The sequence below is a fragment of the Mustelus asterias genome, chromosome 12 (assembly GCF_964213995.1).
Source record: "Mustelus asterias chromosome 12, sMusAst1.hap1.1, whole genome shotgun sequence".
Classification (NCBI taxonomy): Eukaryota; Metazoa; Chordata; class Chondrichthyes; order Carcharhiniformes; family Triakidae; genus Mustelus; species Mustelus asterias.
The window spans coordinates 12098822-12124004 of record NC_135812.1 but is presented as its reverse complement, the minus strand read 5'-3'; the positions used below and the strand labels follow the sequence as shown (position 1 = coordinate 12124004).

Below are 25183 nucleotides of genomic sequence, written 5' to 3'. Positions count from 1 at the left end.
TTGCCAGGTTCTGTTTATTTAAAGTTTATTTATTAGCGTCACAAGCAGGCTTACATTAACACTGCAATGAAGTTAATGTGAAAATCCCCTAGTCGCCACACTCCAGCGCCTATTCGGGTACACTGAGGGAGGATTTAGCACCTAACCAGCATGTCTTTTGGACTGTGGGAGGAAACCGGAGCACCCGGAGGAAACCCATGCAGACACGGGGAAAACGTGCAAACTCCACACAGACAGTGACCCAAGCTGGGAATCGAACCCGGGTCCGTAGAGCTGTGAGGCAGCAGTGCTAACCACTGTGTCCCCATGCCACCCAGTTACTGATTACTGTCCAGTCACCTCTGGTAGAAATAGACTTCACCTGACGAAGGAGCAGCGCTGCGAAAGCTTGTGATTTCAAATAAACCTGTTGGACTATAACCTGGTGTCGTGCGTCCTCTCATCTTGTCCACTCCATTTCAACACCGGCATCTCCACATCAGAGAATAGAGTGGGTGGCAATTTGAGAGAATCTGGTCCAGCTGAGAGCCTCCAGTGCTGAACAGTTTGTCATTGTCAACTGCCTCGGTGTCACACGTACCATAGGTTAGTCTGTAGGCTAACATGAATCAGCAAGTGCGGGGTGTGGGGAAGAGTGTGTCAGGAAAATAAATCTCCAAAGGAGGTGACAGCAATCCTGACCCTCGAAGACCAGGCCATTGAACCAGGAAATGTCTAAGTCGTAGAGATTCTCCTGACCTGCGTCGGGACAAGTCACCTCGCTCAGAATTGCAAATTAAATTCTACTGTCTCCCTTCTTGAAACTGCAAGACCTAAATGGGGCTGGATGGACACTGAGGTTAAGAGCCTGTACTAATCACATTCCCGCAGGCATTTTACAGATGCAATTATTGAAACCAAACAGAAAAGGTTAAAAGAAAATTAGAGCGATGACGTGTTTTTTTGGCTGCATCTTTTAAAGCATAAAGCTTTTAACTTGTTGTGCACACAACATGCGTTTAGTGACACGAATTGAAAGCAGCTAGATTCATAATTGACAATAAAGTAAAATTTCAGGCTTTCCGTATTCTAGTCCATAATGTAGACTGGACATAGAATTTTCTGGTAATCAACTCCAATACTCCTCCCGACAACAGAACCTCCATGGATTCCTTCAGAGGATTTCATCATGCATTGACCAATATTGAGTGTCGTTGAGAAGTAAACACATACAGAGCAGAATTTGAATTTAAGTCACCCCTGTCACATATGCAGTCAGCATTACAAACATCTAGGAGTGATTACAAGGAGGTGGGATTGTCCAATTTCAGGAGTTCAAAGGGCAGTTAGAACATGCTGGCATTTCACCCTGGCTGGGGATGCCAGCTGAGCTCTTTGTTAGATGATGACTACCTTGGGACCACTCCCGAATTATCTGCGATATTTCTCTGCACAAAGAGGGAGAGCACACGATTGTGAAATTCCACATGCAGCCAGGCAATTAAATCGAGCAGCAAAAAGGAGAAATGAGGCCGGAGGGAGGAAAATAAAGGGGTTCAAACAAGCACGGTGGAAAGGATCGATGCAACGGCAGGCTACGATCACACAACTACACTCCAGACAACGAAAAGAAGCACAGATCCTCGTATCAAGGCAAAAGCAGGCAAACAGGGAGCTGGGTTTAAAATTGAAAAGAAATATATTTTAAAAAATAAAATCGTAACTAAAAAAATGCTCTTCACCTTAATTCTTCAGGAAGCAGGTGGCCGGCGTATCATTAACTGCAGCTTCGCATTGGTTGAGTTACAAAAATAATTTTTTCAGTGCACCGGAATTTAAAGAATTTGAATTTTTTTTGTTTTTAGTTTGAGTTTTGGTTTGCGCAAAGTGTGATAAGAACCTGGTGAAAACAGAACCTCACAGAACCTAAAGACAAAAATAAAATCCGATGAAAGGTTGCCTGATAAACTGAGAAACCAGAATGGCAGGGAGGGTGAAGAAAAAAAATCACTCGGTGAAGAATTACAGTGAACAGCATCTTAAGTTAGTCGGAGGATTTTTGTTTGTTTGTTTGTCTGTGGCCACATGCACAGTTCAAGCATGTTGCAAAAAATCAAAAATAACAGTGAGCGAATGGGAAGGAACAGTGTTGACATTACCTTGGAACCATCAACAATATGCCTTAGGAATGTGGTGATCTTTCTTTGAACGGATTGGAGCTGTTAATCCAGCAATGCGCAGACACAAATCATAGAATCATAGAATCCCGACAGTGCAGGAGGAGACCATTTGGCCCATCGAGTCTGCACCGACCACAATCCCACCCAGACCCTATCCCCGTAACCCCACATATTCACCCCGCTAATCTCCCTCGGGTCATGGCCAATCAACCTAAACCGCACATCTTTGGAATCATAGAGTCCGACAGTGCAGAAGGAGGCTATTCGGCCCATCGAGCTTACACCGAAGGCAATCCCACCCAGGTCCTAACCCCACAACTCCGTGCATTTGCCTAGATAGTCCCCCTGACACTAGGGTCAATTTAGCATGGCCAATCAACTTAACCTGCGCATCTTTGGACTGTGGGAGGAAACCGGAATCGTAGAGACCTACAGTGCAGGAGGTGGCCATTCGGCCCATCGAGCCTGCACCAACTGCAATCCCACCCAGGTCCTATCCCCACAATCCTGTGCACTTACCTAGCTAGTCCCCCTGACACTAAGGGTCAATTTAACACGGCCCATCACCTAAACCTTTGGACTGTGGGAAAAAACCGGAGCACCTGGAGGAAACCCACACAGAAACGGGCAGAATGTGCAAACTCCACACAGGCAGTGACCCGAGGTTGGAATCGAACCCAGGTTCCTGGCGCTGTGAGGCAGCTGTGCTAACCACTGTGCCACCGTACCACACCACTGCACTGTGGCACTGAGCTGGACCAAACTCCCTCCTCTGTACCAACCCCCCACAAACCCCCCATTTCCCCCCACTGAGCACAATCCTCCTTCCAACCCAAACTATTTCACTGGAACATTGACAAAATAAAGTCACAATGCAAGTTGATGTTTGCACACAATTCACCCGGCCTGTCCTTTGCAAGGGAATCATAGAAACCCTACAGTGCCGAAGGAGGCCAATCAGCCCATCGAGCTTGCACTGACCACAATCTCCCCAGGCCCTACCCCCATAACTCCACATATTTACCCAGCTAATCCCCCTGACACGAAGAGGCAATTCAGTATGGCCAATCAACCTAACCTGTACATCTAAAACTGAAAGTAGCAGCCAAACATCCTCATGGGAATGTGTTGTATTCACTACCGCAGAAAGTAGTTGAAGCCAAAACGTGTGATTTCAAGAAGAAATTAGATATCCCTCTTGGGACTAAAGGGATCAAAGGATAGGGGAGGAAGGAGGGGTCAGGATATTGAATTTGATGATCAGCCATGATTAAAATGAATGGCGGAGCAGGTTCGAAGGGCCTACTTCTGCTTCTAGTTTCTATGTAACCCCACATATTTATCCTGCTAATTTCTCCAACCTACACATCTTTGGACACTAAGGAGCAATTTAGCATGGCCAATCCACCTAATCCGCATGCCTTTCGGACTGTGGGAGGAAACCAGAGCGCCCGGGGGACACCCACGCAGACACGGGGAGAATGTGCAAACTCCACACAGTGACCCAAGACTGGAATTGAACCCGGGTCCCTGGCTCTGTGAGGCAGCAGCGCTAATCACCGTGCCACCCGATGATGTGAAGTCAGATGGGGGAGCGGGGGGGTTCCTGCATTTTTGCTACAAATATCGGGCATTAATCAAACGAGAGTTGCTGAGGTCAGAGTGCGGCGTTTGGGAGGGGGAGTGGGGAGAAAAGGTCAGGAATGTTATCAATTGAATCATCATAGAATAGAAACCCTACAGCGCAGAAAGAGGCCATTCGACTCATCGAGTCTGCACCGACCACAATCCCACCCAGGCCTTACCCCCATATCCCTACATATTTACCCACTAATCCCTCTAACCTACGCATCTAAGGGCAATTTTAGCATGGCCAATCAACCTAACCCGTACATCTTTGGACTGTGGGAGGAAACCGGAGCACCCGGAGGAAACCCACGCAGACATGAGGAGAACGTGCAAACTCCACACACACAGTGACCCAAGCCGGGAATTGAACCCAGGTCCCTGGAGCTGTGAAGTAGCAGTGCTAACCACTGTGCTACCGTGCCGCCAACCCACACCCACTTTTTGTAAGTATGATGGTGTGGAAATTTTCAACTGCTCACTTACATTAGAAAGTAGTTGCAGTGCGATTAAGCGCTCGTATGGCGAGTGGCAAATTGTTAGCAAAATAAATCAAGAAGTCCCAACTATTCTAGTTTAAAGTTGCTGACTGTGGAATAGGGTTGTACTTTCTCATCGGGTTTTGGTTAGATTTAGCCTTTCTGTTTCTTCAAGATGAAAGTGTAATATTTCAGTCAACCCAATGTGAACATTAATTTGATTTTCCCTTGGCAATTCTCTCCACTCTCAAAGATATTGATTCCATGCTGGGGTAATGCCCGCCCAAAGTCAGCCACCCGCTCTATCCCCTCACTCAGTGGCAGCTGTGTGCATCTGCGCCTAAATAGGAAGTGTGACTTTGAGGCATATTACACAGGTGGCACGGTGGTTAGAACTGCTACCTTACAGCGCCAGGGACCTGGGTTCAATTCCCTGCCTTTGGGTCACTGTCTGTGTGGAGTCTGCGCGTTCTCCTCGTGTCTGCGTGGGTTTCCACCGGGTGCCCCGGTTTCCTCCCACAGTCCGAAAGACATGATGGTTAAGTGCATTGGCCGTGCTAAATTTTCCCTCAGTGTTACCCGAACAGGCGCCGGAGTGTGGTGACTAGGGGATTTTCACAGTAACTTCATCGCAGTGTTAATGTAAGACTACTTCTGACTAATAAATAAATAAACTTTTTAAAATAAATAAACAGATCTGCTGTCCTCACCCACATTGACTAGGTTTTCGGGCCCAGTATCACTTTCATGGCTCAGTGTTACATTTTCTCTGGTCATGCTTCTGTGTAGGGCTTTGGGGCAGTTTACTAGTTTAAGTTTAAGTTCATTTATCAGTGTCACAAGTAGGCTTACATTAATACGGCAATGAAGTTACTTTGAAAATCCCCTAGTCACCACACTCTGGCACCTGTTCGGGTACACTGAGGGAGAATTTAGCATGGCCAAGGCACCTAACCAGTGCATCTTTCGGACTGTGAGAGGAAACCAGAGCACTGTGTACGGTTCTGGTCACCCTATTATAGAAACGATATTATTAAACTAGAAAGAGTGCAGAAAAGATTTACTAGGATGCTACCGTGACTTGATGGTTTGAGTTTTAAGGAAAAGCTGGATAAGTTGGGATTGTTTTCCTCTGGAGTGTAGGAGGCTGAGAGGTGATCTTATAGAGGTCTATAAAATAATGAGGGGCAAAGATCAGCTAGATAGTCAACATCTTTTCCCAAAGGTAGGGGAGTAAGGTGAGAGGGGAGAGATACAAAAGGGTCCAGAGGGGCAGTTTTTTCACTCAGAGGGTGGTGAGTGTCTGGAACAAGCTGCCAGAGGCAGTAGTAGAGGCGGGTACAATTTTGTCTTTTAAAAAGCATTTAGACAGTTACATGGATAAGATGGGTATAGAGGGATATGGGCCAAATGCAGGCAATTGGGAGCTCAGTGGTAAAAACTAGGCGGCATGGACAAGGTGGGCTGAAGGGCCTGTTTCCATGCTGTAAACCTCTATGACTCTATGACACTCAGAGGAAACCCACGTAGACAAGGGGAGAACGTGCAAACTCCACACAGTCATCTGAGGCTGGAGTTGAACCTGGGTCCCTGGCGCTGTGAGGCAGCAGTGCTAACCACTTAGTTTCTAAGGTAAAGATGCTATGGAAATGCAAGGTGTTGGTTATGTTATTCAATCGTGGGATGTGGGCTTCGCTGGCCGGGCCAGCATTTGTTGCCCCTTGAACTGAGTGGCTCGCCAAGCCATTTCAGAATCAACCATATTCGATCTGGAGTCACATATGGGTCAGACTGGCAGGATTTCTTTCCCTGAAGGCCATTGGTGAACCAGATAGTTTATTTTAAAATGACAGCCAACAATAATCGAACCCGGGTCCCCAGAGCATTATCCTGGCTTTCTGGATTACTAGCTCAATGAGAACATCGCCAAGCCACCTCCTCCCCCTGCTGTTGTCTATAGTTGCATCATTCCAGCAGAGGGTCACTGGACAGCAACCAGGGTCATAGAATAGAAGTTGAGGTCATAGAATCGCTACAGTGCAGAAGGAGGCCATTCGCCCCATCGGGTCTGCACCAATGCTCTGACAGAGAGGCCCTCTCCCCTGCCCTATCCCCGGAACCCTGCACATCTTCCATGGCTAATCCATCTAACCTAGACATCTTGGGACACTAAGGGGCAATTTTAGCATAGCTAATCCACCTAACTCGCGCATCTTTGGAGTGTGGAAGGAAACCGGAGCACCCAGAGGAAACCCACGCAGACACGGGGAGAATGTGCAGACTCCACACAGTTACCTGAGGCTGGAATTGAACTCAGGTCCCTGGCGCCGTGCTAACCACTGTGCCATCCTGCCGCTCAAAGGCAGAAGCTCAGGCCCAACTGTCCCGCCCTCCGAGCAAAGAGTGCCGAGGGGCCAATAACAGCAACCCTACTGCCACTCAGCTGCCCTGGTACAGTTGGAGATTATGCCCGACCTTTCCTTGGTCAAACCAATTAAGCTTGCTGAGTCTTAGCGGGGCCCACGGATTATTAATCTACGGGGAAACGATGATAAACTTTGAGAGACAGAACGGCCAGGGTACTAATGATTCAAGTGGGTGAAAGAATTTTGATATCTTTAACATCAGTAATGCCAACACTGTTGAACCTTGAGATGAGACTCTGTACGGTGCACTGCATATCTTGCATATCACTTCAAGTGTGATTAGGCCAAACTGCATAAAAACCTTTCATCATTTTAGGAGCTGTGAGGTTCCGTGAGCAGATCATAGAAATCATTTCATGTAGCCTATCCTCGTCTTCCTCATCATCCTCGACAGAGACCGATCGGCTGGCAGCTAAGTGGTGGTAGTTAATAGTTACTGCCCAAAGAAAAGATTAAAAGGGCTGATGAGGAACAAGCCTTCAACGCACAGTTCACTTACACACCGCCCCCTGACACTGACACTGAGGGACAACCATTAACAGCAATGAAAATTGTGCCGTAACTTATACAACCAGCGTCAATTTTGCATCTATCTGTTTTTATCAACTCTTTTATCAACAAATTTGTAGCAATGCATTGTCATTACAAAATGCATTTCTATCTGATATTGACTCAAGATATTTAGTCAAAAGGACACACTCACAAATACAAGCACATTCATTGGTTATCTTCTTCAATCCTTTCTTCCCAAAATGTAACTTCAAATTGGGACTTCTTTCACCAATATTTCGCTTAATGATCACATATCAGATTCACGAGGATGTTGCCAGGATGAGTGGGTCTGAGTTATAGGGAGAGGTTGGCCAGGCTAGGGATTTATTCCTTGGAACGTAGGAGAATGAGGGATGATCTTAGTGAGGTGTATAAAATCATGAGGGGCTTTTATAGGATGAACGCACATCGTCTTGTTCCCAGGGAGAGGGGAATTGAAAACTAGAGGGTGTAGGTTTAAGGTGAGGGGGGAAAGATTTAAAAGGGAGCCAAGGGGCAGCTTCTTCACGCAGAGGTGCTGCGTAGACGGAATGAGCTGCCAGAGAAAGTGGTTGAGGCAGGTTGAATAGCAACATTTAAAGAGCATTTTGGATAAGTACATGGATGGGAAAGGATTAGAGGGATATGGGCCCAACGCGGGCAATTGGGACCAGCTGGGAGGGCACCAGGGTTGGCATGGACCAGTTGGGCCGAAGGGCCTGTTTCCGTGTTGTATTGCTCTATGACTCTATCAATACACCATCTGTTTCCTAGCAGCTGGTCTCATCCTTGGCAGCGGCTCAGACAATGCAGCTGGCTGGATTAAGTAAACTGAAATAGTTCCCCTGATCCCTGTTGGATGTGGGCATCTGGAAATCGTGTCTGGTTTGGTTGCGATGCCCTCCACAGTTGGACAGCACCCACTGTCCATAGGGTGGAAATGAGAGGACTGAGGTTGTTTGGCTCTAGCTTAAGGCATTTGACGAGAAAGATCTATTATCGTGATTATAGGAAGACCTGGGAAAGAAATGCACCTTTCTGGAACCCAACACTTGGCAATGCATTTCCTTCCTTGGGCTAGACTGCTACCCAGAGCAGGTATGAAGTGGAATGCACTGTTTCACCCAGGGTCACAGGCTAGGGTTTCTCCCTCACTTTCACATATGATCTCGCCCTGGTGATCTATCGATGGTTCATTCAATGTGGCAGAGAATATGGAGGTCGAAACTTGGGTGAGTGTGTTACTATTTAAAGGGAGTCAGTGTCTCTTAAAGGGGAGTTGATTTGATTTATTATTGTCACATGTATTAGTATACAGTGAAAATCTTGCCGGCGCTGCATGCTTTAGTCGTGGAGCTTAAAACAGGAAAAAAAATCCACAAAATTTTATAGGGGGTTCCAAAATTGTCAGAACTCCTTGTAGGAAAGGTCAGCCATGGGTCTTTAGCTCTGACGATAGGTCATCCAGACTCGAAACGTTGGCTCTACTCTCTGCTGTCAGACCTGCTGAGATTTTCCAGCATTTTTCTGTTTCTCTTTTAGATTCCAGCATCTGCAGCACTTTGTTTTTATTATAATTATAGATCATAGAATAATGGGAAATAAGGTCCCAGCTCCAGCTAACAGCAATGGATCCGGTTAAAACACCCAACAATGGTCGGACGTGGCTGGGCAGCACAGTGCCCAGTACCTGGTTGCAATGTGGAAAATGTCAATGATCTGATCGGAGAGGCTAAGGTCGGACTCCTACTTCTACCTCTGCCTCTTTCTCGCCTCTGTAACCACTCCTGCAATGCCTGTATTTACACCACTCTCAAACCTTGCTCCCCCCATTTCATATCACTCTCCTCCAATCACAGTGGCAATGCTTCTGTCAGCTGTAACAGCGCTTCAATTATGCCCCTCACTTGCCCACACCCAAGGTAACTTTCACGCGCCATCCAGGCTATTCCACTTGAACAGGCATCACCACAATCCTGCAGTCAGCTACACAGTAATACACCCTCCGCCTTCTTTCAAGGCTCGCTAGCACGCAACAAGAGGGATGTTCCTCTTGGAAGTGGCCATCACTGATGTGGTGTACACGACACCAGAAAGGCAGGCAGTGAAGGATAGAACTAGGGGCCTAATCTTTATACAGCAAATAAACTTTTATTGATAGAGATGCACGTTTCAAACATGACCCTTGATCCATCAAACATCATTTCAGTCTGTTGCCAAATATAGACGTCCAATCAAATCCCTAGGTAATGACCACCAACTAAACACAGATAAGAGGACAAGCCAGAAACGTCACAACTGGTGAGAAACATAGAATCCCTACAGTGCAGAAGGAGGCCATTCAGCCCATCGAGCCTGCACCAACAACAATCCCACCCAGGCCCTATCCCCGTAATCCCACATATTTACCCCACTAATCTCTCCAACCTACACATCCTGGGACACCAACGGGCAATTTAGCACCTAACCAGCACGTCTTTGGACTGTGGGAGGAAACCCACGCAGACACGGTGAGAACGTGCAGATCCACACACACACACACAGTGACCCGAGCCGGGAATCGAACCCCGGGTCCCTGGTGCTGTGAGGCAGCGGTGCTAACCACTGTGGCCACTGTGAGGTCGGAGGATATGATCCACCGCTGTGCCCTTGTTTTTCTCTACTGCTTCCGGGTTTAGGTCACCAGTCGAAGCCTGGAACGTTCCGGAGGCACAGAAACTCCCAACCGCAGCGTGCCAGACCAGCTACTGTCTGTCTGTGGTTGACACGTCTGTGGTTGACATGTCTGTGGTGCAGCCTCCCTAATGGAAGAGAACGGCTAGACAGACTTGGAAAATCTCAGCAGGTCTGGCAGCATCTGTAAGGAGAGAAAAGAGCTGATGTTTCGAGTCCAGATGACCCTTTGTCAAAGCTTTAACAAAGGGGTCATCTGGACTCGAAACATCAGCTCTTTTCTCTCCTTACAGAGGCTGCCAGACCTGCTGAGATTTTCCAGCATTTTCTCTTTTGGTTTCAGATTCCAGATCCGCAGTAATTTGCTTTTATTTATTTGACGAGAAAGACTTCCTTCCTTCGCTGGGGGCTAGATGTAAATGAGCATGGTGTAAAGATGGCTGCCCCTTTCCCCTCCTTCGCTGTCATCTCCTGGTGGTCTCTCCTGTCTGACTCATGCTCCGGTCACAAGTGACAAGCCAAGCAGCACACCCATGTCACCAGAGGATGTTTGTGCAGACGCCCCTGGGGCAGAGATTTGGTCTCCAGCCGCCCCCCTCCCAAAAAAACAAACCAAGGCAAGACTGGTGTTTGAGGGCTGAGCTCCCCCTCTTTAACTCCCCCAACACCAACCAGGAATCTGCTCAGACTTTGACCTTTCAGAAGCTGAGGCTGGTGGACTCGAAGCTCTCTGTGTGGGAAAGCGATGCCTGAGCGGGGAACGTGAGCTCCAATCACACAGTCAGCCTGCTGTACCAGCGACCTTGTTCAGGAAGGGGAGATTAGCCTGGGTAGCTGTGTGTGGGAGGGTAAGGGCACAGGTGATGATGAGCTGAATGGCTTTCCTCGGTCTTCATTTTCCTATGATTTCTACAACAATCACCTCAATTCATATTCTGGCTACAACTTCTCCGCTTTCTCTCATCTCTCTGACACACAGAGGCACAGACACGAGCACACACATATACACACACACAGACTGACACACACACACAGACTGACACACACACACACAGACTGACACACACACACACACACACAGACTGACACACACACACACACACACAGACTGACACACACACACACACACAGACTGACACACACACAGACTGACACACACACACAGACTGACACACACACACAGACTGACACACACACAGACTGGCACACACACAGACTGGCACACACACACACAGACTGGCACACACACACACAGACTGGCACACACACACACACACACACACACACACACACAGACTGACACACACATACACAGACAGACACATACACATAAGAACTAGGAACAGGAATAGGCCATCTGGCCCCTCGAGCCTGCTCCGCCATTCAATATCATGGCTGATCTTTTTGTGGACTCAGCTCCACTTACCCGCCCACTCACCATAACCCTTAATTCCTTTACTGTTTAAAAATTTATCTATCTTTGCCTTCAAAACATTCAATGAGGTAGCCTCAACTGCTTCACTGGGCAGGGAATTCCACAGATTCACAACCCTTTGTGTGAAGAAGTTCCTCCTCAACTCAGTCCTAAATCTGCTTCCCCTTATTTTGAGGCCATGCCCCCTAGTTCTAGTTTCACCTGCCAGTGCAAACAACTTCCCTGCTTCTATCTTATCTATTCCCTTCATAATCCTATATGTTTCTATAAGATCTCCCCTCATTCTTCTGAATTCCAATGAGTATAGCCCCAGTCTACTCAGTCTCTCCTCATAAGCCATACACAGACATACACGCACACACACAAACAACACAGACTGACACACACACTGATACATACACAGACATGCACACACATACACAGACTGATACACACACACAAATATACATGCACACAGACACACACACACGCACACAGACCGACACACTCACACAACACACACAAGCACAAACACAAACTGATATGCACACAACACAAGCACACACGTACAGACACACACACACACAAAAACACAGACACATACACAGGCAGATATACAAATACACACACAGACACACACAGACAGACAGACAGTCAGACACACACAGACACACACAGACAGACAGATACACACATGCAGACAGACATAAGAACATAAGAAATAGGAGCAGGAGTAGGCCATCTAGCCCCTCGAGCCTGCCCCGCCATTCAATAAGATCATGGCTGATCTGAAGTGGATCAGTTCCACTTACCCGCCTGATCCCCATAACCCTTAATTCCCTTACCGATCAGGAATCCATCTATCCGTGATTTAAACATATTCAACGAGGTAGCCTCCACCACTTCAGTGGGCAGAGAATTCCAGAGATTCACCACCCTCTGAGAGAAGAAGTTCCTCCTCAATTCTGTCCTAAACTGACCCCCCTTTATTTTGAGGCTGTGCCCTCTAGTTCTAGTTTCCTTTCTAAGTGGAAAGAATCTCTCCATCTCTACCCTATCCAGCCCCTTCATTATCTTATAGGTCTCTATAAGATCCCCCCTCAGCCTTCTAAATTCCAACGAATACAAACCCAATCTGCTCAGTCTCTCCTCATAATCAACACCCCTCATCTCTGGTATCAACCTGGCAGACAGACTGACAGACACACGCAGACAGACAGACAGACTGACAGACACACGCAGACAGACAGACAGACTGACAGACACACACAGACTGACAGACACACGCAGACAGACAGACAGACTGACAGACACACACAGACTGACAGACACACACAGACTGACAGACACACGCAGACAGACAGACAGACTGACAGACACACACAGACTGACAGACACACGCAGACAGACAGACAGACTGACAGACACACACAGACTGACAGACACACGCAGACAGACAGACAGACTGACAGACACACACAGACTGACAGACACACGCAGACAGACAGACAGACTGACAGACACACACAGACCGACAGACACACGCAGACAGACACACGCAGACAATGTAAAATCTGTACAAAAAATCTTCCGCTTCTTCAATGCAGATGGCAGCTGGTAAAGCCAGTGCAAACCGCCTGCCTTGTCGCTGCGAGATCTCAGTGGGTGTGCCGGGGCAGTGGTGACTTAATGCTGCCGGATACATGTCCGGAATTCTGCTGCTCCGTCCGCCACGGAACCGGAGCGGGCGAGGGCCGAAACGTCCGTTGACCTCGGGCGGGACTTTCTGCTCTCGCTCGAGCAAGGCAGTAAAATCCCACCCCTGAGCTCGATCGCCATCGCTCCTGGGAGATTTCACCCGGTTCTCATTCAGATCAAACAGGAAGTGGACAGTGGGAGATCCCGTTAGAGTCCAGTGAGTCAGGATTAGGTTAAAAAACAAAACAAAATGACAAATGAAAGTGTATCAAAATCAAAATCACTTCAATGAACCAGGAATGTGGAAGAAAAAAAGGAATGATATGAAACTCCAGAGATCATGAAGGTAAACTCACCGTAGTCATTCTTCTGTCCAGGATAAATGATTCTGAAGACATAATCTGTAGCTACTTCTTCCTCTATCAGGTCCTCCTGATCCATGGATTTGGCCCTGCTGTTCCTTTTCCGAAGTTTCGGAAAGACTTTGCCCTGAATGTTTGGGAAAATCAGCAGTTGGTTATGCTGCTCACTATCGACTCTGTCGCAGCAATACAACACTCGCGGGACAGTGGGAAATCAGTGAGAAGGACTTGCATTTACGTAGCACCTTTCACAACCACTGGTCATCCCAAAGGACTTGACAGTCAATGAAAGACATTTGAAATGTTACAATGGAGGAAAGGTGACAACCAATTTGCTCACAGTAAACTCTCGCAATCAGCAATGTGATAATCATAGAATCCCTACAGGAGGCCATTCGGCCCATCGAGCCTGCACCGACAACTGTCCCACCCAGGCCCTATCCCCGTAACCCCACGCATTTACCCTGCTAATCCCCCGATACTAGCATGGCCAATCAACCTAACCTGCACATCTTTGGACTGTGGGAGCACCCGGAGGAAACCCATGCAGACACGGGGAGAAAGTGCAGACTCCGCACAGATAACAATGGAGGAATATTGTTCCTTCTTCCTGAGCCCTTAAAGCAAGATAACGTGCATTTGATTTAACTCCAATCTCTCTTACTCTTAGTCCCTAGAATGCTTTTCCAGAGGATTCCTACATATCAAAAATTAGATCTGTGTTTATCATCCCCATTTTCGTCCCACTTTTCCTCAAGTTGCTGATTCACTAGGGACTCTGCTGGGCCACCGGCGCCTTATAGAATCTCTACAGTGCAGAAGGAGGCCATTCAACCCATCGAGCCTTCACCGACAACAATCCCACCCAGGCCCCAACCCTGTAACCTGACATATTTACCCCGCTAATCCCCCTGACACTAAGGGGTAATTTAACATGGCCAATCGACCTAACCCCCACATCTTTAGAGTGCGGGAGGAAACCGGAGCACCCGGAGGAAACCCACACAGACACGGGGAGAACGTGCAAACTCCACACAGACAGTGACCCGAGGCCGGAATTGAACCCGGGTCCCTGGCACTGTGAGGCAGCAGCGCTAACCACTGGGCCACCGTGCCGCCCTCATTCTTTCCCCATGGGTTTTGAGAGTGAATAGTCTATTATAGTAGATGTGGGTCAAAGTCCTTTCCAACCATCTGCCATCTACCTAATGGCGAGACTCTCTCTTTAAACTGTAACAGTTCCTTGAGTTATTTGTTACTGGCAGGTTAATTATATTGCGGGAGATGCACCGGCAAAGGACATTGTATAACTAAGGAGTGAGAGCACATATAAAGAGAGCATTAGGTCCAGGGTGCGTGTGACTGACGCTCTGCCCCTCTACTCTGGTCTTGCAGAGGGAGCATGTGGTGCCCACCAGCATGTAACAGGCCTTCCTAGCCGTGGCACAGTGCTAAGCAACTGCTGCCTCACAGTGCAAGGGACCCGGGTTCGATTCCGGCCTTGAGGTCACTGTGTGGAGTTTGCACATTCTCCCCGTGTCTGCGTGGGTTTCCTCCGGGTGCTCCGGTTTCCCCCCACAGTCCAAAGATGTGCAGGTTAGGTGGATTGGCCGTGCTAAATTGCCCCTTAGTGTCCTAAGATGTGTAGGTTAGATGGATTGTAAACATCTGGGGGTTACAGGGATAGGGTGGGGGGAGAGGGTCTGGGCAAGATGCTCTATCAGAGAGTTGGTACAGACATGATGGGCCGAATGGCCTCTCCTGCACTGTGGGAATTCTATGATTCCACAATCAGTGGGCACCGTGGGGGTGAATACAACATCACCCCTCCCCGGGGATGAGACTTTTCGGTTTAGTTAATTAAGTTTCCTTTGCCGTTTTGTTGTAGTTAGTGTCCCACCGGAGCCTGTCACTCCTGACATTTTGGTTCCATTTATTGAAAGGGAATAAAGAGACATTCAGGTCCAGGCCGTGGGTGGTCGAGGAGGTGATCAGACCTGACTATCCCTCTCTGCGGCTAAACCCGGGGCCGGATGGGCTTGGAGAGGGAGCACATAATATCCACCGGCCTTCCATGACAAGTGTGGGCGGCACGGTAGCACAGTGGTTAGCACTGCTGCTTCACAGCTCCAAGGACCTGGGTTCGATTCCCGGCTTGGGTCACTGTCTGTGTGGAGTTTGCACATTCTCCTCGTGTCTGCGTGGGTTTGCTCCGGTTTCCTCCCACAGTCCAAAGATGTGCGGGTTAGGTTGATTGGCCATGCTGAAAATTGCCCTTAGTGTCCTGGGATGCGTAGGTTAGAGGGATTAGTGGGTAAATATGTCGGGATATGGGGTTAGGGCCTGGGTGGGATTGTGGTCGGTGCAGACTCGATGGGCCGAATGGCCTCTTTCTGTGCTGTAGGGTTTCTAAGATTTCTAAGATTTCTTTCTAAGAAGTGGCTGCCAAAAGGGGGTCATCACTCTCAGACCGATATCTTGGTTGAGTTAGTTAAGTTCCCTTTGGCTTTGTGTGTCGGTTACTGAGCCTCACCAGGGGCTGTCACCCCTTCCCATTAGTTTAATTTTAGTTTATTGGAAAGAAAACCTTCAGGGATATTGGGTCGGGAGGTTGAAGACACGGGTGTCTAATGCTGCTTCCTGCGAATAAACCTACTATCAAGGAAAGGACGCGTGTGTAGCTTCATACGTCGCCGACTGTTACCTCATTGACCTACCTTTCCCCGCTGTGACCAAAGTGGAGGATCAAGCTGCCCTCGCGGTAGCAGCCCGTTCTCGAGGCAGGACAGGAAGGCTAATAAGTGGCCACCCTGGGGGAAGTGGAGTGGAGGCCTTTGTATTCCATCCTGACTCACCAACACCAAGGTGCCTCCACTGTTAGCTGTAAAGAACAAGGTAACAGTGTCACCTACCTGTGGCAATGGACCTCCATCAGTCACTGAGTACTCACCCCTTTAACCGTTACATCTTAAGAAGAAAGGAAACACTGAAGGTACATGTTTGGAAGCCGGTGATTGACCTCTGCACATGACACGCAACATAGAAACATAGAAGATAGGAGCAGGAGGAGGCCATTCGGCCCTTCGAGCCTGCTCCGCCATTCATCACCATCATGGCTGATCGTCCAATTCAATAATCTAATCCTGCTTTCCCCCCATAACCTTTGATCCCGTTCGCCCCATACGCGTGTGTGAAGGTGTACGAAAACAATAGCCCCGTCTCTAAGGTGATTCAGGAATAAAATTCCCTTGGAGTTTGGGTTAATGCCTGCTATTACACACAGTCACATAAGTTGTGCTTTTGTTAAGCTTCTTCCAATCCATCACGCAAAGCAGCTTCCCATCCATCGACTCTGTCAGATGCACCATAGAAAGCATTCTTTCTGGCTGTATCACAGCTTGGTATGGCTCCTGCTCTGCCCAAGACCGCAAGGAACTACAAAGGGTCATGAACAAAGCCCAAACCATCACACAAACCAGCCTCCCATCCATTGACTCTGTCTACACTTCCTGCTGCCTCGGAAAAGCAGCCGGCATAACTAAGGACCCCACTCACCCCAGACATTCTCTCTCCCACCTTCTTCCGTCGGGAAAAAGATGTAAGTGTCTGAGGTCACATACCAACCGACTCAAGAACAGCTTCTTCCCTGCTGCTGTCAGACTTTTGAGTTGCATTAAATTGATCTTTCTCTACACCCTACCTATAACTGTAACACTGCATTCTGCACTCTCTCATTTCCTTCTCTATGAATGGAATGCTTTGTATAGCGCGCAAGAAACAATACTTTTCACTGTATACTAATACATGTGACAATAATAAATCAAATCAAATCAAATCATGTCACACTTACTGCTCGCCTGCCTAAGCAACGAATCAAAGTCAGAGAACACTTATATCCTGACTATCAGAACAGCAGCGATCAAGAACCCATTATGAGAAAGGATGAAGTGAACAGATACTTACGTTGTTGGTGGCAATGGATGCAGACTATCTGACTTAACGGCACAGTTAAGGCATAATCCCAATAGACACTGAAAATGAGCCAAGAATCAGTATTTTTAAAGTTGTCTTTTAGATCCTTTGCAATTTTGAAAACAATTTATAAAAAATATTTTATTCAGAATTCCTTCATAATCAGACATCAGAGACATGAGCACCTGTGTCGAGGCCACGATCATCCAGAATCAACACCCCTGGGCCAGCCGTGTGCTTATTATTTTATTTATTAGTGCTACAAGTAGGCTTACATTAACACTGCAATGAAGTTACTGTGAAAATCCCCTAGTCGCCACACTCTGGCACCTGTTAGGGCACACTGAGGGAGAATTTAGCACGGCCAATGCACCTGACCAGCACACAAGTTCATAAGTTCATCAGATATAGGAGCAGAATTAGGCCATTCGGCCCATTGAGTCCGCTCCGCCATTCGATCATGGCTGATAGAACATAGAACAGTACAGCACAGAACAGGCCCTTCGGACCATGATGTTGTGCCGAGCTTTGGCTGAAACCCAGATCAAGCTATTTCCTCCCTATAGATATGCTCCTCATCTCCATTTTCCTGCCTTGTCCTCATAACCCTTCAACCCATTACCAATTAAAAATCTGTCTCGCTCCTCCTTAAATTTACTCACTGTCCCAGCATCCACCGCACTTCGGGGTAGCGGATCCGGTTTCCTCCCACAGTCTTTCGGAGCACCCGTAGGAAACCCATGCAGACACGGGGAGAACGTGCAGACTCCGCACCGACAGTGACCCAAGCTGGGAATCGAACCCGGGTCCCTAGCGCTGTGAGGCAGCAGTGCCAACCACTGGGCACGCCGTGTGCTTAGGATGTCAGAGTCCCGTCTGCCAAAGCAAATCTCCTTCACCCAGCTCAAGGAGGGCGCCTGAGCAAGAGGACAAAAGGAAGGAGACATCCTGAAGGCTTAACTCAACAAGAGCAACACAGACGTCAATGCCGGAGTGTTCTTCGCTCAGCAGAGACCTACTCGGAGCAAACTCCTGACTGGAGGGACATAATTCTTCGAGGACACCCGACCACACAAGGAGGCATGGGAAGGGAGCCTGGGAAAGGACCCAACCCTTCTCCCGGAAATACCGGCCAAGTGTGCGGTCGACGATGCACCTCCAGGATCAGGCTCATCAGCCACACAAAGACTCACAGAGCCCACGACCAGTGACACGGCGGTGGACAATCAGCCTCGTTAGCGAGTGATCACTGAAGAGAAGAGGATATTCATAGAATCTACAGTGCAGGAGGTGGCCATTCGGCCCATCGAGTCTGCACCAACAACAATCCCACCCAGGCCCTATCCCCATAACCCCATGTATTTACCCTGCTGAATCCCCCTGACACTAACGATCAATTTAGCATGGCCAATCAACCTAACCCGCACATCTTTGGGGTGTGGGAGGAAAACGGAGCACCCGGAGGAAACCCACGCAGACACGGGGAGAACGTGCAAACTCCACACAGACAGTGCTCCAAGGCCGGGAATCGAACCCGGGTCCCTGGCGCTGTGAGGCAGCAGTGCTAACCACTGTGCTGCCCTAATGAACTGAAGATTTGTCTTCAGTAATGACATCTTAATCGTGTGATCATGCAGCGAAGACACGTGTCAGGATATCTCCCCGCAGATTCTCACAGTCACATTTTACCTCTTTTCGAGCTCTGAATCTCCCAGAGTCCCATTCATGAGTTGGTTTGGAGTCCACTTCAACGTTAAGTGTTCTGCAGACTGGTGAAGCGACAGGTAGCCCGGAACTGTCTCCACATCCTCCTTCTGTTCAAGAAAACAGAAACATTGACTCTACAGCTGTTTTTAAGACGCTCAGGTTGCCCGTTCTGTGGGATAGGAAGGTGGCGGAGACTCGAGGGGGGGGTAGAATTTCTGAGTCAGTGACATTTACATTCCGAACCTTCGTAATGGCTGCTGAGGTTCCTACGTTACGGCAGCGCCTACACTCAAAAGCACTTCAGTGGACCCTGGAATCCTTACAGTGGCAGGAGGAGGCCATTCAGCCCATCAGGCACAGAGGACAAGTCTGAAGGATGTGAAAGGTGCTATATAAATGCACATCTTCCTTCCTGTTGTCAGCTCTCAGCCTGGCCACCAGATGGAGCAATACCATGGCAGGGTGGCAGTGGTAAAGTAGAGGGAGCTTGCGTGTGAATCTGGCTGTTACACATCTGACCTGCATATCGCCCGATTCCAAATAAAAAGGGGTAAAACTGGAAAAGCAATCCCTCTTTCCAGCAGCTAAACTTCCCTTTCTGATATACACAAAACGGAAAGGAGGAAAGAAATTTAAAAACCTTCAAATCATTCTGCCAAATGAGGGAGATGCGTTTTTATATTTAGGTTCAGTTGAGACAACTTAATTCTATACGTCACACAAATGTTTCTGTCCTGCGTCAGTATATGTCAAAGGGATTAATTACCCACCCTGTCTCAGGATTTAAAACATCAATAATTCTTCCATATCTGTGTGACAGTATTTCCAGATAGATAACATTATATTGGAACAAAACCACTAGAAAACACTGAATGAAAATTGTCAGAAGTCCCCACTAGAATCATAGAATACCTACAGTGCAGAAAGAGGCCATTCGGCCCATCGAGTCTGCACTGACCACAATCCCACCCAGGACCTATCCCCGTAACCCCACATATTTACCCTGCTAGTCCCCCTGACATTAGGGTTAATTTAGCATGGCCAATCAACCTAACCCGCACATCTATGGACTGTGGGAGGAAACCGGAGCACCCGGAGGAAACCCACGCAGACACGGGGAGAACGTGCAGACTCTGCACAGACAGTGACCCGAGGCCGGAATCGTACCCAGGTCCCTGGGCGCTGTGAGGCAGCAGTGTTAACCACGGTTCCACCGCATATTGTATTATTTTTTCAGCCATATTTCTGGATGATGATATGAACTTTTGAGGTTGGACGTAGGGCCGCTGGTTTGTGCAAACTGGGGTAGGGAGGGTGTGGGAGAGGAGAGGGTGGAAAAACAGATAGAAATTTGACTCATTATCCAGTGACATGTGGCAACATGCATACATGAACACGAGATTCAACCCCCCCCCCCCCCCCCCCCCCCCCCCCCCCGCCCCCATTGTCAAATACCAAACTGACTATGGTTGGCAGAAATGGTTGAGAGCTTCAAGTTTCCAGGTGTCCGGATCACCAACAACCTGTCTTAGTCCCTCCATGTGGACGCTATAGTTAAGAAAGCCCACCAACGCCTCTACTTTCTCAGGAGACTAAGGAAATTCAGCATATCCGCTACAATTCTCACCAACTTCTACAGATGCACCAATAGAAAGTAGTTTTTCTGCTTGTTTCACAGCTTGGTATGGCTCCTGCTCTGTCCAAGACCACAAGAAACTATAAACGGTTGTGAATGAAGCCCAGTCCATCACGCAAACCAGCCTCCCATCCATTGACTCCGTCTACGCTTCCCGCTGCCTCGGAAAAGCAGCCAGCATAATCAAGCATCCCAGACATACTCATTTCCACCTTCTTCCGCCGGGAAAAGGATAGTAAAGTCTGAAATCCCTGCTGTCATCAGACTTTTGAATGGACATAGCGGCTGGAACTCTACCACCTCGCCTGCCACGGAATCAGAGCGGGCGAGGATCCGACAACGGAAATCTCCGTTGACCTCGGGTGGGAATTTCCGGTCTCGCTTGAGCGTGGCCGTTAGATTCTGCCCATCGTATACTAAGCTGATCTTTCTTTGTACCCTAGCTGTGACTGCAACACCATATTCTGCACCCTCTCCTTTCCTGCTCCCCTATGCCTAAAGATGTGCAGATTAGGTTGATTGGCCATGCTAAATTACCCCTTAGTGTCAGGGGGACTAGTGGGGTAAATACGTGAGGTTACGGGGAGAGGGGCGAGGTGGGATTGTGGTCGGTGCAGACTCGATGGGCTGAATGGTCTCCTGCACTGTAGGGATTCTATGATTCTATGACCTATTCTATGAACGATATGCTTTGTCTGAATAGCGCACAAAAAACAATACTTTTCACTGTATACTAAAGGAAAGTTTAAAGTTTATTTACTAGTCACAAGTAAGGCTGACATTAACACTGCAATGAAGTTACTGTGAGATTCCCCTAGTCGCCACAATCAGGCGCCTGTTTGGGTCAATGCACCCTAACCAGCACGTCTTTCAGACTGTGGAAGGAAACCGGAGGAAACCCACGCAGACACGGGGAGAACGTGCAGACTCCGCACAGACAGTGACCCAAACTGGGAATCAAACCCGGGTCCCTGGCGCTGTGAGGCAGCAGTGCTAACCCACTGTGCCGCCCACTGTACTATACGTATACTAATAAATCAAATCAAATCAAAGAGGGTGGCTGGCTGGCACGCCAGCAGGGAGTTAATACCTCCTGGCAAGAGAAGAAAAATTCAGGATGGGATTGGCATGATTTTGTGCCCAAGTGGCACACGCTGATCTGATTGGTCAGTGGGCAATCAGTGCTCGAGTGTTGTTAACATTAAATCACTCCTTTCATTGTTTCTAATTGACTGGTGATCGCGCCCATTCATTGTGCCAACAGCACTCAACTGGGTTTTGATTTTTCTTTTTAAATACAAGGTCTCTCTGTACGCGAAAGCAAATGAAAATAGATCAGACTGTCAGATCACAAGGCAATTTCACTCAGTAGATACGGACGATTAAAAGCTGGACTTCTTTTTTAAGGCTTATTAAAATTCTGATCCATGACTTACTGCTTCCTGATGGAGCTCAGTGCTGCCATCGGCTTGAGAGAGTGATTGCAGAACTCCATTTACAGTTTAAAGCCTATTTATTAGTGTCGCAAGTTGGCTTACATTAACACCCGCAAAGACATTACTGTGAAAATCCCCTAGTCACCACACTCTGGCGCCTGTTCGGGTACACTGAGGGAGAATTTAGCACCTAACCAACACATCTTTGGAGTGTGGGAGGAAACCGGAGCACCCGGAGGAAACCCACGTAGACACGGGGAGAACGTGCAGACTCCGCACAGACAGTGACCCAAGCCGGGAATAGTCATCACAGGGCATGAACATAACCAGATCAGTGACAGGGACAACAAGTTTGAATCATAGAATCCCTACAGTGCAGGAGGAGGCCATTCAGCCCATCGAGTCTGCACCGACCACAATCCCACCCAGGCCCTATCCCCGTAACCCTGTTAGTCCCCTGACACCAAGGGGTAGCATGGCCAATCAACCTCGCCCACAAATCTTGTGGGAGGAAACCGGAGCACCTGGAGGAAACCCACACAGACACGGGGAGAGTGTGGAAACTCTGCACAGACAGTGACCCATGGCCTGAATTGAACCCGGGTCTCTGGCGCTGTGAGGCAGTGGTGGTAACTACTGTGCTACCGTACCGTTTAGATCAGAGGTCAATCTAGATTTGGAGCAATGTTGGAGAAATCACCACATCGCAAATCTTGTCGAGACGGGAGAAGGCATTTCTTTTTGTGCCAATCAAATAAACTAAATCAAACAAGCTCAGGGCCAAAATAAGAAGGGCAGCCCCCAAAAAGAAGGGAACCGCCCAAAACAAAAGACAAAGCGTAACGGAAACTTAAAACATCAAACCACAAACACCCCAGCCCCTGCGGTGCCCAACGGACACGGAGGGCCTCGATGGTGCCTGTGGACACCGCATGCTTCCTCTCCAGGGACACCCGGCCGCGAATGTAGTGGGGCAGACAGTCAGGTGGGATGACTCCCTCAGTTGCCCACTGCCTGGACCTGCTAAAGCACATTTGAGACGGGAAAGGGCGCAGTAAGAAGAAGCAGGAGAGCATTGATTGCAATTGAGCAACAGAGTGAGATTCAGGAACCAGAAAGGTCGCAGTCAGCAGGAATGGAAGAAAACGCTGAAACATGGGGGTTCCGAAACACCGACTAGTTCAAATTCCGTTCAGCAGTGTCCAGAGGGCCAATGTCAAAGTGAGAGGGACTTACTCCCTACAAGCGAGAGGAGAAGGAGGTAAAGGCACTACAACTCTTAGACAACTCTAAAAGGTGAGAATCTAAAAAAAAACACAAAGGGAGAGGGAAAACAACAAGTAATCGAGAGAGCAAAAAGAGGCAACATTTCCTACGAGACTTCAGAACACTGAAACATTCAAAATGGCTGGTTGAAGTCTGGTCAGATATTGGGGAGGGGCGGAGGGGGAGGGTGGAATGTAGTATAATGGATTTTGTAAAACTAAGTCCCAGAAAGGGTTAACTATAATAGTCTACAACATCATACAAGGAAATGATACATACTCATGTGACCTGAGGGTCTAGAAGCTAATGTAAGGGAGAGTTCTCTTAACGGTAAAAATGTCACAATAAAGTTAGAATGCAGCCAGAGATATTTGGGAGCAATTGGAACTCCTTCAACCCAACAACGCAATAATACATTTTTGTTTATTCATTCGTGGGACATGGGCGTCGCTGACTAGGCCAACATTTATTGCCCATCCCTAGTTGCCCGTTGAACTGAGTGGCTCCCTAGACCATTTCAGAGGGCAGCTGAGAATCAACCACATTGCTGTGGCTCTGGAGTCACATGTCGGCCAGACCAGGTAAGGACGGCAGATTTCCTTCCTGAACGGGTATTCGTGAACCAGATGGGTTTGTTCCAACAATTGACAACGGTTTCATGGTCATCTGTAGATTCCTAATTCCAGATATGTTTATTGAATTCAAAGTCCACTATCTGCCGTGACGGGATTCGAACCCGGGTCCCCAGAGTTTCTGTATTAATTATCAAGTGATAATACCACTGGGCCACCGCCTCCTCTAGTGTACAGAGCCATATAGCCGTTTGCTATGTTGGTACTGATTTTTATCACCCTTACCCCAGAGCTCCGATGTTTCTCGCTCTGCACTACTTACTGGCTGGACAAGTACATTGTTTTTTCCGTACAGCAGATGTGTTCTGGAATTTTGATGCAACGACTCCACATATTCCCTGGCCGAAGCTGCAAATTTATCTTCTGACATACTTCCACTCGAGTGGCGCTTTCTTATCTGTAAAAAACAAAAGTGGCCAACTTCAGAAACAGCAGGACACAATGCTACTGTTGTTTCTGGTCATTCATCAACTCAACCGTTGGCTCTTCAGCAACATGGGGCTTTGGACATTTGTGAAGCTTTATGTGGAGGATCAGCAAAGGTTAATGGGATGTGAGGGCAACCTCAATGGAGGGCGACCTCAATGGAGGGCGATCCTTAATCTGATATCTAAACATGTCCAATGACGGTGGTAACCACGATGACTTTCCCATCTTTACTACAGACTATTGTGTTACACTGATCAGCAAACAACTGAAACCAGAGATTGATGGCGGAATTCTCCAACCGCGCTGGCCTTAAAGTCGGAAATTCCCACCCAACCGTCAATGGGGTTTCACATTGCCTGCAACCTGCCGGCTAAAATTCCAGTGACGGGTGGGATGGGAGAATTCCGGCCTGAACGTGGGAATGTCTCATTTACGTGGTGCAGCTATGCACTAAACCATTGGGATCTGGATCTTTACAGCAACATCCATTTCGCATTTGCTCAGATAACAATGCTGAAATGTTATGCAATCACAGCAGATAAAGTTGGATGAAGGTTAAAGATTTTAAAGTTTATTTATTAGTGTCACGAGTAGGCTTACATTAACACTGCAATGAAGTCATTGTGAAAATCTCCTAGTCCGCCACACTCTGGCGCCTGTTCGGGTACACTGAGGGAGAATTTAGCATGGCCCAATGCACCTAACCAGCACGCCTTTCGGACTATGGGAGGAAACCG

The 25183-nt window shown here is 48.1% G+C and overlaps 1 protein-coding gene across 1 annotated transcript in view; it reads right to left on the bottom strand.

Moving 5' to 3' along the window:
• Positions 1-25183, bottom strand: part of sgsm2 (small G protein signaling modulator 2) — a 225202-nt gene that overhangs the window by 35912 nt on the left and 164107 nt on the right. Inside the window, exons 8-13 of the mRNA XM_078225915.1 lie at positions 24280-24414; positions 19030-19154; positions 17332-17399; positions 16086-16249; positions 13363-13495; positions 6992-7126 (exon numbers count right to left, since the gene is read on the bottom strand). Of these exons, the coding sequence (XP_078082041.1) occupies positions 6992-7126; positions 13363-13495; positions 16086-16249; positions 17332-17399; positions 19030-19154; positions 24280-24414 (760 nt within the window). The remainder of the gene's footprint in view (positions 1-6991; positions 7127-13362; positions 13496-16085; positions 16250-17331; positions 17400-19029; positions 19155-24279; positions 24415-25183) is intronic.